At 41.3% G+C, this 17721-nt stretch overlaps 1 protein-coding gene across 7 annotated transcripts in view; it reads right to left on the bottom strand.

Moving 5' to 3' along the window:
- Positions 1–9857: 9857 nt before the first annotated feature.
- MEF2A (myocyte enhancer factor 2A) overlaps positions 9858–17721 on the bottom strand; it is a 126613-nt gene continuing 118749 nt past the window's right edge. For all 7 annotated transcript variants that reach the window (XM_083184264.1, XM_083184266.1, XM_083184259.1 and 4 more), the window contains 2 exons: positions 16520–16646; positions 9858–11774 (listed from right to left, as the gene is read on the bottom strand). In XM_083184264.1, coding sequence (XP_083040390.1) covers positions 11435–11774; positions 16520–16646 — 467 coding nt within the window. In that variant the 3' untranslated portion in view covers positions 9858–11434. The remainder of the gene's footprint in view (positions 11775–16519; positions 16647–17721) is intronic.

Below are 17721 nucleotides of genomic sequence, written 5' to 3'. Positions count from 1 at the left end.
TTATATAGCTGGCATAACTCAGGTCCTGTGGCTGATTAAAAGCAGGCTTGTGTAATTCATGAGTGTCCCAGTTTAAAGGAATAGTTTGGTAAGCCAACCTTTGCTCTTTAATGAGAAAATAAAGCCTTATCTAAATCTTTTATATTGATCTGAAGAATAGAAATGAAGTATTTACTGCGTTTAAATTACCAATAATGAATTTTGGTCCTCATAGCACAAGTTCTCAAAGACGGTCCTCAGGACCCCACGCAGTGCATGTTTTGCAGGTCTCCTCACAGAATCAAGTGAAATAATTATCTCTACCTGTGGATCTTTTAAATTGTGTCCGTCAGTAATGAGTGCACCTGTCGGGTGACCTGGAAAACTTGACGTTGAGGACCAAGTTTGAGAACCACTGCTCTAGTGTAAGTCGCCATGTTAGCAAAGAGCTGCTTCTCTATGGCAGTAGTGCAAATTAGGAATGACCGCTTTGCACAGTTACTGTGTAGAAGTACAGTGTGGCTTGGTTGTCATACACAGAAACAGTACCTATTATATCACAGTAACTGAAATGACTAGAATCCAGTAGGATAAGCATGTGGGCTGAGGTCAGTGTCGAGCAGTGGTAATTCTTTAACCGATTTGCTGGGGAAATCAGTTAGATGCGTAATAATGTAGTTGTTCATGTGAGGTGGGGTTTAATGATTCACTAAATCACAGGTTCTCGGTCATTCCTCAGGACCCCACACAGTGCATGTTTTGCAGGTCTCCACACAGAATCACAAGTGAAACAATTCGCTCCACTTGTGGATCTTTTCAAGTGTCAGTCAGTAATGAGTGCACCTGTCAGGTGGCCTGGAAAACGTGAACTCTGCAGTGTTCTGAGAACCAATACACTAAGGGCCATATTCTGGCTTTCTCGCAAGGCTGCGGAATTCCCTCCGGACGCCGCCCGCACAGTTGACCACCCCCCCCCCATGCGAGTGGATGTGGGGGGAGAAATCATTCAATTATTTGTGACCATCAAATGATTTCTTCAGCACTCTGATCTGATCTCAGATCTGAGACACCTTGATTGGGTCTCAGACCTGTGGGCGCCTTGTTTGAGGACAGGGCAGGGAGCTGACATCTGCTGACGTCTATTGCCCACCCCCCACCATCAGGGAGTTACTACTGAGCGTTCCCATAGGCAAATTCCCTGGCCCGTCTCCCTACACCCCATGCCTGGACTTCTGCGTGCGAGCACTGTAGGCGCTCGCACACAGCGGCTGCACACGCGCATAAAACCTTATGCACAGTTGCAAACAATCAGTCTCCCATGAAAACGCGCGGGGGACCGATTGATTTAGAATTACCCCCTAAATGAGCATATTTTTACTAAGTTTTGCTCACATAAGCCATTAATCATTGACACATTATTTTTTGGGGGGTGGGCACAGGGGTTTTTCAAGTTAGTAGCTGAACGAGTGGTTTGCCTATTCTTTTGGTTCATAGTTGTTCAGCTTCATTTCCTGTTCATCTTTCCCAGAAGTGCCTGCACTATTTATTCCTGTAATCCCCCTTGATGACAACCCAGTAACTAAAAGATCTGTTATCTGACTTTGTTCCAAGATAAAATTATTCAAGGTAATATTACTACATGGATGTACAAACTAATCTTACTAAGAACACCAGCTAGCTTCTTACTTCTGTTGTAAATGGTAATGTCACGTGTCAATCTATATCGGAGTGGTCCTCCACCTCAGCCCCACATTTTCCCAACAGGTCAGCAGATGCATGTGGGCAAATTGACCCAGGAAAATGTGATTAACTAACCTGTGTGAGAATAAAGGCATCTAGAAAATATTTTGGTGGTACTTAAGCAATGGATGGGAAAACCACTGCAATAACTGGATAAAGGTGTTTCTCCCCTCCTCCCCGCTGCATAGCTCCTTGTTTCCACGAGTGCGGCTGCATTATAACTCACTAGTGTCCGAGGGTCTGGCTGCTGCTCCATAGGCACTGGAGATTGATACTGCATCTTACCTATTACATACAAAGTACTTTTAACAGAAATTGACTGGCTGTGGAAGTAGGTTTCCATTTGAAGTAAAGACAGCATTAATATATTCTCTTCATTTTGTCATTGATTTTCCTGTGTTTGCTGCCTGATCAACTAAATCTACTTCCTTTGATTTACAGCAGTCCTACATATTGCTGTCTTACCCTACAAGCTAAGTCCCCCTGCCATATTGAGGAAATATAGTTTATAAGCCAATGAAATACAAATAAACCATTTATATATTTTTTTTTCTTCTGTGAAGGAAAGTTGTAATGTATGAGATTTGGTATAAAGACTAAATACAAATAAACATTATTTCTGTGTAAGATTGGTGGGCATCATCTGATTTTCCTCTTTAGCTGGGTACACATTGAGCTGCATAAAGAACGACCCATGGGTGGTAGTGTACTTGGTATTTATAAATATCCATTCTTTGGATCGGTTACCAAACAGTTATAATTGCTGTATGTTGCAAAAAAAATAAAAAATGATATATATAGAGATATATATATATATATATATATATACTTAGCAATATAGATTAAGTGGATAACACCGATACCTTCGGGCGGCACGCACTTTATTACCTTTTTCAAAGACATCTTACTGAAACGTCAGGCCAAAGTGTGGGTGTCGGTCTGTATTATTTCATGACCTTGTTAACCCTATGCGTGCCACCGGAAGGTATCGGATATCCTCCTAATATATTACATATTGAAGGGCACCGCGGTTGCTGTGGTATTGTGTGGAAGTGCCAGACCCCAATCATCCTTCCAGTGAGATAGATATATATATATATATATAGAGATATATAGAGATATATAAATATATAGATATATATATATATATATCTATATCTATATCTATCTCTCTATCTCTATATATATATATCCCGTGATATGCTCCATGCATTTTGAACTAGATCGCAACACATTACACAACGCATTAGTACCCATACATATTGCACAACACAATGCAACCCTTTATAATGGGTAATAGTGTGGCATAATATGTATATATGTTCCATAACACAGCAGTGAACCTTATACCACACAGTAGTACACCTTATGCCCATAGTAGAAGTGCCTTTTAGGTGGACACATGATACTTTTTATTTTAACGATATGCATGATAGGAATATAGTTAATATCATTCAATGTGTACCCACTATATCATTAAGGATGTATGCACCCGGGCATCAATAAGGATATCCCCTTATAGTCTGAACATGCAATCAAATCTGAAGAGATCTTCAGTTAATGCATGATCGGCAGGGATCCCGTTGAAATTGCTGAAAAATATTGTTCAGTGTTTAACCAGCAGGTCATTTCTTTTGTGGCACTGCTGCCATCGTTGACTATTGGCAGTCTGGCATATTTGAATAGTGTACACATTGTGTCCACACTGTACTAGTTCCTCTCTGACCAACTGAATGGTTCCTCGGCAGTGCATGGTAGGTGGGAATTATATATAAAATATTCTACTTGTCAAACACCAATAGATAATGTATTCAAAATTAAACAATTTATGCATACAGAAAAGTGAAAAGTATCAATTAAAAGACCAACCTTTTTTCCCATTTTTCAATCTTAAAGCAAGATGTATATCAATTGTTAGACACTGAATATAGAATGATCCCCACAATCTGAGGAAGAGTGCTGGGTACTTGTTTCCTAGCACGGCGCCCATCGCATCGCATACCATAACGCATACGATGGTATGCAATGCGAGCCGATGTTTTACAATTTTAAATTGTATACCATGGAAATTGTATGGCATATACAATGGTATACGATTTTAAATTGTATAAGCACCCTAATGGGCGTTTTCAATGTTAAATGTGCCCCCTATAAGATAAATAATTGTATAAGCACCGTAATAGGTGCTTACAATGTTAAAAGCACCCCCACGCCACCCGTACTTATCAACGCCAACCCGAAGCGTGGCGAGCGCAGCGGTACGCGTCCTCCGTCCTTTTCATACCCCCACTATCCACGTCGAGTGTGAAGCCCGAAGCATGGCGAGCGGATGCGGAATACATGTGAAGTAATGCGCGTCCCCTTGCGGGGCTAGCCACACTATATAAAATCAACTCCACACCGACGTGGACAGTGGGGTTATGAAAAGGTCAGAGGACGCGTACCGCCACGCTTCGGGTTGGCGTTGATAGTGGGGGTGCATTTAACATTGTAGCACCTATTAAGGTGCTTATACAATTAAAAATCGTATAGGGGGGCCAATTGACATTGAAAAAACCCATTAGGGTGCTTATACAATTTAAAATCGCATCACATAGCATTGTATGCCATATACAATTTAAATTGAATACAATGCCATACAACTGAATACTGTGGGCGCCGTGCTAAGAAACAAGTACCGAGTGCTGCAATACAGAACACATCTAAGGGGAACCTTTTTTTTGAATCCTTAATCTATGATTAACTCACATTTTCTTGGTTAGGTATATCTTTACTTTTAGGGAACTGTCCAGGGAGATTGGTTGCCTGCAAAAACTCAGGAATGTGCATCAACTATAGTTCTATCTACACACGTGCGGCCATACCCTACCTGATCTCACACAAATAGCCAGATGTAGCATCTTGGCCCAAAAAGGACTATGATGCCTGACGTAGTTGACATGTTGGTCAGATCATTATTGGACATGTTACTAAATGCCAGTGTGTGTGGGGACCATCTTTTGACCACATTCATAGGGCAATGACAGAAGTATTTTGGTCCAATCTTGTAAATATTAAAAAAAAATCATTAAATGGAGTTCCCCTTTATATTCGCCATGCTGAAATGCCAGCAGAGCATAGCACAAACTTCTTTTTCAGACTCCAAAGTAATAAAAAGCACCAGTAAATGGAGCAAACACTTGGTATAGACGTTGCATAAACTTTTGTTTGAAAGACGACACAGTCCAGGATGGATGGACGGTAAAAGCCAGTATATTTACTTTCATAAGTGCAGGATACAAATATTTTACAATCGCTATTCTTTTTTTTTTTTCTTATAACCATTCAACAAAGTCACAAGAATATCAGTATGTATAATAAAGATAAAATAATATACCCATTGAGCAAATCCTCACAAGTTCAATATTGTTTTGTCATTCCCTTTACACCAAAGTGACTGCGACAAAGTCCAGCTTCTGCCGCCAAATAGATCATAGTCCGCTTACCATGGACAACTTTCAAAAACATCTGAGATTTAGCTCAAGCAAACCGTTCGCTGTCACGGTACATAAAAGGTTCGCTCTGTGATCCATTCTTAAAGTCTGGCATGTTCATTAACGGTTTCCCAGCCATGTAAAATTCCATGTTTACTATGTATTTCTTGTGTGCAGATATGGGTCATGTTAAAAAAAAATGATTGGTAAGGTAGCAGATTGACAAATACGTATATTACTTGTAATGCTACATTGCTCAACATCTCTGCTGGTCTTAATAGTCCAATGCAGTAATAGTTACTGGCCTCTAATTTAGGAAGTGTTAAGAGGGATTCACAAATGGAGGCAGGCAAGGACAATTCTCAGCTAGTTCGGTATAAATAATGGGAACTGGAGTTCCACAATAACTGAGAAACATAAATGTTTCAGACCCCTTTTCTACCCTTTATATTTTTTTAGTATCAATAAAAAAAATAAAAAATATTTTGAATTAGGCATGTATTGTTGAAATATGGGGGATAATGTAATCGGAGCTGCCATTTTGCATATATTAGCACTTGGTTTTCCTAATTTTCTTAATGAGTTTAAGCAGTGCTGCTTACTGACAAAAACAGGATGGTTACATGACCAAATATATGCCCTGTAATTATAAAAAGAAAGCAAACCAACAAATAAATATTTTTTCCCTTTAGCAAAAACAGATAACATTTTAAGCAAGATACACTGACCCGGTCAGCTGACTTTTCTCTGTAGCCAATAGAAACATCAGACTTATAGCCATTGTAGTGGATGAAAGTGGTTAAGGAATAGTGGGGCAGATGTATTAAGCCTTAAGTATTGAAGTGATAAAGTGGAAGGTGCTAATGCCCCAGCCAATCAGCTGTCAAGTTACAGTACATGCTGGGTTTGAAAAAGTTAGGAGCTGATTGGCTGGTGTATTATCCACTTCAACTTTATCACTTCACCAGACTTAATAAATTTGACCCAATATATATTCTAGCAATAATCGACAATCAGTGTACTTTACAGCTCCCTCACATATCAAAATTTTGAATGTGTTTACCCAAGTGCCAGCATGACACAATCCTAGTGTATTCTGGCTGGCAGATCCTGTCTTATTGGGATACGGTCATTAGGTTGACACCATTAGGTCAACATGGGTCTAGGTCGACACAAGCATTAGGTCATCATGGGCAATGTCGACAGTCCAAAGGTCAACATGGGGTTTTTCACTGTTTTTTGAGCCGACATATGCCGACAGGTCGTATTTCATGCCCTACCATCCACTAGGGCATGGTGGGAGAATAAAATATAGTGTTCCGAGAGTAGCGAGGCACCGTGCCCGAAGCATGGCTAGTGCAGCGAGCCATGCGAGGGGATGTGGTGCTACGTTTCAGTGTCCATGTGGACATTCGGGTAATAAAAAACAGTGGAAAAACCCCATGTCGACCTTTTGACCTTGCCCATATCAACCAAATGATTGTCGACCATTCTCTTGTAGACCTAATGATCCATACGAGTCTTATTGCAAATACTGCACGCTGTGCATTCTAAAGGCCGTAGCACTTATAACATGGGTAATTTGGACACAAGATCCGTTAGCAATTACATGTTCAGTAATTAAACAAAAAAAACATCCCACAAGACCACTATTGTTTAGCTCATTTCAGGTAAAAGCAGGACTTGAACTTTTTTATTTTTAGCACGACATTGCAATTAAATACGATGATCAAGTTCTACATCAATTTTGGGACACTAGTATCAGTTCAAGAATTTATAACATATGCGCAAAGGACACAAGCGGGCAGTACTTGATAACAGTCCTGCTGGAGAACCACAGGTATCTTATCCTATAATCTGACTAGCCTTCATGTACTTTGGATAAAAAAAAAACTCTGTTGGGCCACATCCAAATGTTTTGGGTGCCTGTAACATCTGTTAAACATTATGGGAGCTATTCAATTGTTTGCATGGACAAACCAACGGATGCTGGTTGTGAAGGCCGCATTCTTGCACAGAAAATGCAGGTATTAGCCACGTAAAATGAGATCTCCTATGTTGAGTACCGGACATGCTGCAGTGCCCTGCACTTGTGCCTTTACGTGGATTTCTCGCCCACCAAGAGGGTAAGAGCAGAAATATGTAATATGTTCATCAAAACAACTGTATCACTCCCGGTCATTTTAGATGGGATCTACAGGCACCCAAAACAATTAAATTGCCTAAACTAAGTGAACAAATGCGACTGCAGTACTTAAAAGTAATAAATATTTTTAGCATAAAATTTTCAAAATTCAAGAAACTGCAGTTTTTCTATATATATATTATAATTTTTTTTTTTTTACACAACATAATTAAATGCATATTTGTCAGTTATTCTTTAAAAAGGTATACACTATGTACAGTCACTATCTACCACCATACGGTGTAATCCAGGCATGTCCAAACTATGGCCCTCCAGCTGTTGTGAAACTACAGTCCCATCATGCCTTGCAACAGTTTTTCTATTAGGGGATGCTAAAACTGGCAAGGCATCCTGGGATGTGTAGTTTCACAACAGCTGGAGGGCTACAGTTTGGACATGCCCTGTGTAATCTATACACATAAATTGGATGCAATAAACCTCCCGAGTCACATCTGACAGACAACCCTCAATCATAAAACCCTCTACACATTGCAACTTGTTGCATTATATATCAATATAGAGAAATGTATCAATATAGAGAAATGTAAAGGAACAAGTCCCACTCCAGTTTCTCATATGCAAAAAGTTATATTTTATAAGAGGAGTGATACATATCATGTTTACGGTTTAGTGTCTTATATTTAAACATTTAGGTGGCAATAATGAAATGTACTTTTTTTGCTTTTAAATAGATTTGTTCTCTGGCCCATAAAAAGTAGCTCAATCCTGAACAGTTTAGTTAAAGGATTCATTTGGAACCTCTGCTTAAAGCGGAATCATCTGCATAGGACAATAATACAGTCAGCACAGCCATTTTGTAAGGCACACAAGATAATAGACAGTAAAGGGGAAAGTGTTACTGCGTATATTTACACTCACAACAGGGGAAAGGCGTCCATAAGTTAATAAACCTCTATACAAAAATGAAAATGTTTCATCTTCACCACTGCAGGTTTCATTTAATTGACTTCATACATAGCAACGTGGCAAAGGATCTGCACGTACAGTAGGTGGCAAACAAATGTAATTGGTAGATTGATACCCGATTCCTGAAGTATAGCAAGATACATTTTCAGAACACTTTCCCAGCAGTGGCCTCACTAGGGAGTACTGTTTTGACATGGAGTAGATATACAGTTTGCTACAGTTGTTCCGCTTGACAATGCTGAGGTAAGTATTTTTGTAAGGGCTGAGTAAAATTCTATTAACACCACTACAAAAGTTACATGTCTGTACGTAAACTGAGAAACAACAACTTTTATTCAGATGTTCTATGTTGATGCTGTTACAAGGAAGTCATGTTTTCCCCATGGCCCTGCTAACTAGCCAATCCTCTTCTGAGAGATACTGTGTGACTCCTATTAGGGAACAGGAAGGATCCCAGTATGTATGAGAAGGTGGAGAAAATTGATTTAAAAAAAGGTTCCGTAGAATCTCCAGTGCCAGATGATTGGTGAACATGGAACATAAACGTATGACTGGGAATTCATCCAAGGGCCACAAATACTAAGTGCATGTTTGTGCAATATGCAGGCCGGTACCAATACAAGTTACACTGTATGTGATTGGCTTATTGCAAATACACCACTGATGCTGGTAGGTGCTTTCACTGTTGCATATATAAAGTTTTGATGTAGTAAAGGATTTTGTTTTTGATGTATTAAAGTGGATGTTTACTGGACAAATATGATGATGGTGTCACCCGCACACACCTTACAATATAGCTGCATGCAACTGCTGCATTTTTGACCTGTAATTTGGGTTGCAATTGTGACTCTGCATTAACCCTAAAATATATCTTTCTTGTGGCACAGGACAAAGACCAAGGAAGTTATTGGTAGAGCCTATCCCTCTTCATAGTACTATTCCAAAAGAAAGCATCCTGTAATAATATCCACATTTCGTTAGTGATCTTATGACCCATCTCACAGTCATCACATTACATTACAGCCATCTACAACCACTGGACAAGTGACAATGTAGATTACACGTAAGTGGAAATTCATTACATGGACATGGGTATGTAGGGTTCTACTAGCACCAAGATCAGATTTAACATACTGTATATAGTATTAGTATGCCCCCACTTGAAGCAAATGCTTCAAAAGCTAGATGTAGTTTTACTTCCTGCCACCAGATGTCACACGGAGAGAGACCAATGCTTTCCCTCGAGAAGTCATACTATTAACCACATGCTTAAATTAGTTCAATTTAACTGCCAATACATACATTATGTATCTATGTGTTTATGCTGTGTAAACAATAACACAAACTTGGCATCAATTGCGTACAATACCCACAACTCTATGCTAGTGTACTATAGAGCGCCACCTTCACAAGATACTAAACCATCCAGCTGCATTCTGAAACCAGAGCATTTTTCTTCTTTAACCAGAACATATGTTTTGCCACGTTGCTGTGCATGAAATACAAGTGAATTAAATTAAATTTTAAAAATAATAAACAAAAACACAGCACTGTGAAAACCACAAAACAAAATTTTATACAACTCTCAGAAAAAAAGGAGTTGTGCAGTAACAGTACTAGCAATTAATACCCAAAAGGGAATACAGCATGTTTGACAAAATTGTACATTACACATTGAATACTCTTCTACATGATAGGATATTGCCTTTATCAGTTCAAGTTGGCAACAATCCACAAAAATATTTTTAGAATAACATTATATATCTCCTGTTTAAGTTTGGTGATCATACAATACATTGGTACTTACACCCTCTGGTGAAATATTTAGGATGCTATATACAAAGTTTGGCTCAAAAGATTAATTTACACATACAATTATAAGTGTAGCATGGCTTGGTTTTCGTTTTGTAGATGTTGCATTATTCATTTTTACTTTTTTGTTTTATTTTCAAAGCAAAAAAAAGAATAATAAAATAAAGGAAATTTAAAAACAAAAATATATAAAAATCATGAAATAACTGGATAGAGCTATAGTCTACAAAAAAAAAACTTGAACATATAGCTTTGGTTTCTATAAATAATTCCTTACAGAAAGTGTTCAAAAAGTATATAACTTTTATATATAGTTATTAATTCTTATGGGTATTTTTTTATTTAAATTTTAAGAATATAAAATATACACAAGCTAAAATCATTTATTTTATCTGTTTTCAAGGTATGAATGTAAAAAAAAAAAAAAAGTTCTGAAACATATCCCAATTATAACTTAATATATTATTTTTTTAATGCCTCCAATGGGCGTATAAATTCTCATGCTTAAACATATCCCCCCCTAACATTTTTTTTTTTTTTAAAGAACACACAATTCTGGAGAATCTCCTTTCTCTTCCCTGGTACAATTGCGGTTTATGTTGCACGTGCAAAAATAGATTATGTGGCTTAAGCCCTTCATATTTCTTGTGAGGGGGGGGGTATTTATTTATGGTTCGGTCCTGTAGGATAAAACATTTCATATACAGTATTGCTTTCTTTTGTTTCCTGCATTTGGGTGTTCATTCCTGCTGCAAAGCCATGTCATGATCTCGTCTGCTTACAGAGGGGCTATAAACACATCGCATTGCTGAATTTGTTTTTTTTTTTATATTTTAATGCATACCTCCTTGGAAATAAGGGTGAGGTGGTGAAGGGACTGATAACACAGCACTGCATTATGGGGATGAAACGTGTTTTCGCTGCCCTCATCCCCATATTAAAGAAACATCCCTTTACTATAGAAGTCTCAATGTGGTACAGTATAAGATGCAGAAAGTTTTCTCCCCTTTAGATTAGGGTTATTCCAAACTCTACGTAAGTGCCACATTGCCATAGATTGTTGTAGGTCTGTGTACAGTCGCTGTAGCAGGTACCTGATTGATTTGTGATAAACACAAGCGAGCTGACAGAAACACACAAAAGATAGATTTGTGATATATTTCTCTCTCCATATATTTGTGTGTATGCCTAATATATATTATATAAGTACATATATATATTACCCATACACTGTGAATATAGATTAAGGGTCCTGCATCCTCTGTAAACCTGTTTAGATATGCTGGGAACTCAGCCACAAAAGATGAAAGAGAAGGCTTTATGTCACCCAAGCATCCATCCTCATGCGCTTCATGGAGGGGCTGTCTCTGTCCTCGTTATTGGAATTTCGTCCCATGCTGACAGGAGAATGGAAATCATTCCTGACGTCCTCTCGGTCACTCCCGTCATAAGAGCTGCTGGAGCTGCTTAGGCTGTCGACAGGTGATCTGCCCATTTCTGGGCGGGCCTGGTGTTGGTGTTGATGTTGGTGATGCTGTGGAGGGAATGCAGACGAGGCAACTCTGTCTCGTGGAGGAGATATTGGCTCTGACTTTATGTTGACGTTTTGGTTGGTATTGATGGATAGATTTGAACCCTGAGATAACTGCCCACCAGCCCTGTGGAATAAATAAACAAACAGACACTCGTTAAACAGGTAATGGGATATATGTACCAAGTTACAGCAAAGGTGGCATATGTGGCTAGTAAGACAAATACTGTATGTAGCAGATGTTGCTGTGCTACGGCAGATACGTGGCAGATGTGGCTATTCTCAGGATTGATAGAAGTGAAGCAGTGGGAGAGAGAGAGAACAGCGCTGGACCAGGTAAGTATGTGTGAATGAATTTCAAGTGTAAAAGGAGTGTCTATTAAAGTTATACTTTTCTGGGTGTGTCTCGTTATGTACTGTGAGATCTTGGCTCCAAGACAGGTCTCAAATGAAATAGGTTGCAGCAAGACAGGGTTTTATTAATAAGCAAATTAACAGGAGGATTATCAACAGCAGATTAAGTCCAAAACAAAACCAGCTTTTCTTTAGCAGCAAAAGGTTAACTTATTTCCATTAAATTTGAACACAAAGTCTCTGTTCTTTTCAGCTTCAAGGTGTTGATATGGAGCTGCGCTTCCAAAGGTGTCCATTTTCCTTGAAAATGCACCCCTTGTGTCACCGTCCCCAGCCTAGGAGGCTGGCCTCTGTTGTCAACAGAATCCAGTCCTGGATTCCGAAGCTCTATCCCGCAAGGAGGTTTGGAGAGTGGAGCCACCACTGTAGAGACTGTCCTGCCTGCACTGACAGGCGGATTAACCTGTGCATGTGGACGTGTGATCCGGACCACTTGCTCAATAGGTCCCACTGGAACACTCTGGAGTGGAATCTCCCGGACTGAAGTGCCTCGAATGAGGCCACCATCTTTCCCATCAACCTGATGCACAGGTAGACTGACACCTTCTCTGGGTGCAGCACTTCCAACAGCAACTGTTGGAGTGCGGTGATCTTTTCTGCTGGGAAAAACCCTCCTCTCCACCGTATCCAATATCATCCCCAAGAATTGGAGACGCTGGGTCGGCACTAGAGAGGACTTGGGTATGTTCAGTATCCACCAGTGGTCCAACAGTACACTCCTGGTGGTTTTGATCATGCCCTGCAGGGCCTTCTCTGACTCCGCCTTTAAGAGCAGGTCGTCCAGGTATGGAATTATATTTATCCCCTGAGTCCTCAGAAGGAACATAATTTCCGCCATCACCTTGGTGAAGAACCAGGGAGTGGTGAACAGGCCAAAGGGTAGGGCCTGAAACTGGAACTGCTCGTCCAGTATGGCGAACCTTAAATATGCCTGGTATGGTCCCCACACCGGCACATGAAGGTAGGCATCCTTCACGTCAATAGACGCCAGGAATTCTCCCTCCTCCAACCCTGCAATGACCGCCCTTAAGGATTCCATCCGGAATTTGAAGACCCGAAGATAAGGGTTCAAGGATTTGTCTGACCGAGCGTCAGTACTATGAACAGGTTGGAGAAGTATCCCTGGGCATGTACCAATTTCTGCATGGCTTGCATGAGAATCCTGCGATCCTCCACAGCTGCTGGGAGTCCTGACCTGAAGAACTTGTGAGGGGGCAGTCTTTCGAACTCCAGCTTGTAACCATGTGAAATAATATCCCTGACCCAAGGGTCGAGGGATGATGCATTCAACACGTGGCTGAAATATTTCAGCCGAGCCCCAACTGGGAGTATGTCTCGAGGTGGGAGGAGCCAGTCATGCTGAGGGCTTGGGCGCAGCTGTGCTTGTGCTGCGGTCACGAGTGGAAGAGGTTGCTGCTCTCCTGGGTTTACCACGAGTACCTCTGTTGGCGTTTGAGCCACCCATGGCCTTTGGCCGAAACTTGGAGGTCCGAAAGGATTGTTGGGTATTCCTTGAAAAGGGGCGTCTTACCAGTGTGGAAGCAGATGGGAGGAAAGTCCCCCGCCAGCCGTAGCCTTAGAAATTAAGTCCACATCAGCGACCCACTGCCGTAACCATAAGGCGCTACGGGCCGATACCGCCATGGCTGAGTTACGCGCATTAATGGCGCCTATTTCTTTTTGCGCCTCACACAACATTTTTGCTGTGTCTTGGATGTGACGCAGCTTTTCAGCTACCGTGGCCACATCCATGTCACCCAACAAACCTTCCTGTATTTGATTGGCCCAAGTAAATATAGCCTTAGCCATTCAGCAACTAGCAAGCACTGGGCGTTGAGATGCGCCACTGCCGTGTAAATAACCTTAACTGTGCCGACTAGCTTTCTGTCGACCGTATCTTTTAAGGTCGAAGTTCCCAGAACCGGGAGCACCACCTTCTTGGATAGGCGGGACACGGAAGCGTCCACTACTGGAGGCTCCTCCCATGCCTTTCTACCAGCAGGGTCAAAGGGGAAGGTAGACCTAAAACACTTCGATAATTGGAAGCGCTATACTTAATCTCTCTCTCCCAAAGGCTGCACCGCTGAGGAGTGATTTCTGCTGCTGTAATGGCGCCCACAGCATGGAAAGATGCAGGAAGCAGTGTATAGGCGCGCTTTGAGGCTCTGGTCCCGCTCTGAGCTAAGCCCCACCCCTCTAATGGCACCTGGGCTATACTAATGTTTAGACTGGCGCCTGTGTTAAACTTAATGTTAACAATAAAAATGGAACATGCCCTGGTGGTCCAGTGGCAGCCCCTGGCATCCAGTGTCCGCGGGGCTGTCAGCAGTCCCTGTGCAGGGACACCGCCACCATCTTGCCTCACATGAACCGGGGTACCCCACTGTGGGGACCCCGGGTAACACTCCCCACTCGACGGCTTCCGGCTGAGCCAAGGGTGTGCGGCATGCTGCAACGCAATGCAGGGATTAGTTCGGTTCCTTAAGAGGCCTGCAACTGTCCCCTCCCCCGGCTTCCCACGAAGCAGGAAAGCTGTTTAGCCCAAACAGCAACCACAAAATAACTAATGTAAAGTAAATTGAAGAAAAACTCTCTGGAGCTCCAGGAGTGTGCATCATCTCCTGAGGGCACATTTTCTAAAACTGGCTAGTGGAGTTTTAGCACACCCTGGTGGAAGAAATTTATGTGCCTGTCTCCTGTCTGATGACCTCTATTCCCCAATGTATTGAGACCTCAGTATCCCATACGAATGAAAGTGAAATATATTCATGTGCAGCACAAAATAAAATTACTGATTTTTTTACACCAAATGAAAAAAAAAGAAAAAACGGTACTTGTGAGTTATCTGGACGCCCGATTTTTTGATTGTATGCCTTAAGTTAAGGCATACAATCAGATACGATGCGATGCGATATCGCATCGCATCGCATCGCATGCGACCATCGGATGCGATGACCCGATTTTTCCATAGGAATCAATGTTAAAATGATTCCTATGGAAAAAGGGGTCCTTTTCATACCCCTACTATCCAAGTGGGCATGGAGTTGGATATAAACCTGTGGCGAGCGTAGCGAGCCACCGAGCCCGAAGCGTGGCGAGCGAAGCGAGCCCCGCGAGGGGACGGTATTCCGTGTCCCCTCGCGGGGCTCGCTACGCTCGCCACGCTTCGGGCTCGGTGGCTCGCTACGCTCGCCACAGGTTTATATCCAACTCCATGCCCACTTGGATAGTAGGGGTATGAAAAGGACCCCTTTTTCCCATTGAATTCCATGTTAAAATGGACTCAGTCCATTTTAACATTGATTCCTATGGAAAAATCGGGTCATCGCATCGCATCCGATGGTCGCATGCGATGCGATGTGCCCGATCCGACCCGATTTTGAAATCGGGCGTCCGGATAACTCACAAGTACCGAAAAAACTTTATTTTAAAAGATAACATTCCAGTTCACCTTAAAAAGATGGCGATTGCTACACGGTGAAGCACGGCGAAAATCACGCTGAAAGCAATTCGCCATCCTAGCATTGAATACAATCACGGCGAATCACAGTGAAAAACCCATTGAAAAACAGCAGCGAATTGCAGCGACTAACAGATGGCAAATTGGCTGTCATTCACCGTTCACTGTCGGCGAATATTGAGCGTTGAATAGGGCGAATCACTTTAAGTCAAAAGATACGCCGTGGAGCACGAAAATAGCACACATTCACCATAAAAAGCGGCATTGAATACTGCCCTTTGTGTGAAGCTGCATAATTGCTACAAAAACTGTATTTACCTCAGTAATTTTAAGCTGCTACAAGCATGTGATCTATACAAAATGGCTAAAAACATAATTTATTAACATTAACATCTCACATTCTATGATTTTTACACCTTTAGACTTATTTGTAATGTTAGACAGGTCTTCATCCTTCTGTAGTTTTTAATTCAAATATAACATTTGATTTTGAATAATAGTTCTCTGTATTTTATATTGCTTTAAAATATTTTATAGGTCGTTTTCTTTTGAGAACATGCCAACATGGCTCCAGTCTTTTTTATCATATAAATAATGTATACACACTATAGATTTTCCTATTATCTGCTGCTCAGTTACCCTGCTTGCACCACATCTGATACTCTGGGCCTTATTCTAGTTCACTCTTAGAGGCAAATTCCTTTTCAAATGGACAAAACCATGTGCACTGCAGGTGGGGCAGATATAACATGTGCAGAGAGAGTTAGATTTGGATGGGGCTTTTCTTCAAAGTGTAAAAATAAAGCAGTCAGTATTTTCCCTGCACAGAAACAAAATAACTCACCCAAATCTAATTCTATCTGCACCTGTTACATCTGCCCCCCCGCAGTGCACATGGTTTTGTCCATCTTAGAAGGAATTTGCCTCTAAGAGTCAACTGGAATAAGGCCCTTTGTGAGGTGTAGTGGAAGAAGCATTGCCTCTGAATGGACACTCACACAAGGGAGCTGAGGGCGACTTGCCCTAAGTGATGCTGTTGCCATGCCGACACCTGTCCGATAGGCAGCATTCCTGGGGAGTTAAACCCTTGGAGAACAGACAGGTCCGCACTGGTGAGGGAGAAATCTGTACAAAAGAAAGGGATGGTTTACTTCAGCATTCAAGATGAGACCAAGGAGACAAAAACTAAATACATCATGTTAAATCAAGGATGCAAAAACACCAAATCAGAAAATGTCAGATTTCGGTCATTCCCAATAAAAAAAAATTCTGATATATGACTTCTTCATACAAAAGCCCTTTGCGCTCACACTTTTAAATGAAAGCAGATAGCTCACAATAGTCTATGGGGGGGGGATTCAATTGTTTTTTCCCCACGGCCACCACTAGATGGGGCCGACAGAGCAATCAAATTATTGCTGTTTGGGCGTGATTAGCCGTTGAGAGACACATTTCATATAGCTGGTGAGCAGAAATATGCAAAAAGTTACACCTTTGGCTGTTCAAACGGCACTTTTCGTTTTGCAACCAGTACTTGGGTTAAATTTAGCCTTGTAAGACAGATAAACACTTATGGGCGCTAAGAATAAACATTTGCATAACGACCCCCAATCTCCCATCACTTTAAAGTGGAAAATTAAGAAACTGTTACACGCTTTGCCTATGAATTGTCCACAAAGCCTAGGCTAATTGCTCTTAAGCAAGGTGGAAAATGCTATATGCAAACTCTCCCATTGTCGAACTACAGGATGAATGGTGTTCTGTCAACAGGGAAGCGGTCAATTATATGATATGCCACTTCCTCAGCACTTGTTTTAAAATGTTACAGGACAGCATACTTTGTAAGGTGGTCCTGGCAGACTAAGCGGTTCCCAGACAAAGTATGCATTTCAATTTCCCAAGGCAAATAAATTAATTCATTTCCCACATTGCCTAACACACACTACGAAGCCTCTTCAGGAAGACTCCGGCTTCCATGCAGAAGGAAGATTTAGTTCTCCCTCTATAGACGTATGAACTGAATCGGTTTACTGCGACTGGTCAAGAAGGCTCAACGCGTGTTACTGGCAGCAGGTAATTGAATCCACACCCAGGTACTGCTATCAATTAGTAGAGAAAGTAGGTTATGACAAGCATTTCCAACATTGCCTAACACATTTCAGGCGTAGGACATTCTCCGTTATGCCTGATCTCCCACTGG

The sequence above is a fragment of the Crinia signifera genome, chromosome 4, assembly GCF_055691185.1.
Source record: "Crinia signifera chromosome 4, ASM5569118v1, whole genome shotgun sequence".
Lineage (NCBI taxonomy): Eukaryota > Metazoa > Chordata > Amphibia > Anura > Myobatrachidae > Crinia > Crinia signifera.
This window is presented reverse-complemented; position numbering and strand designations above follow the sequence as displayed.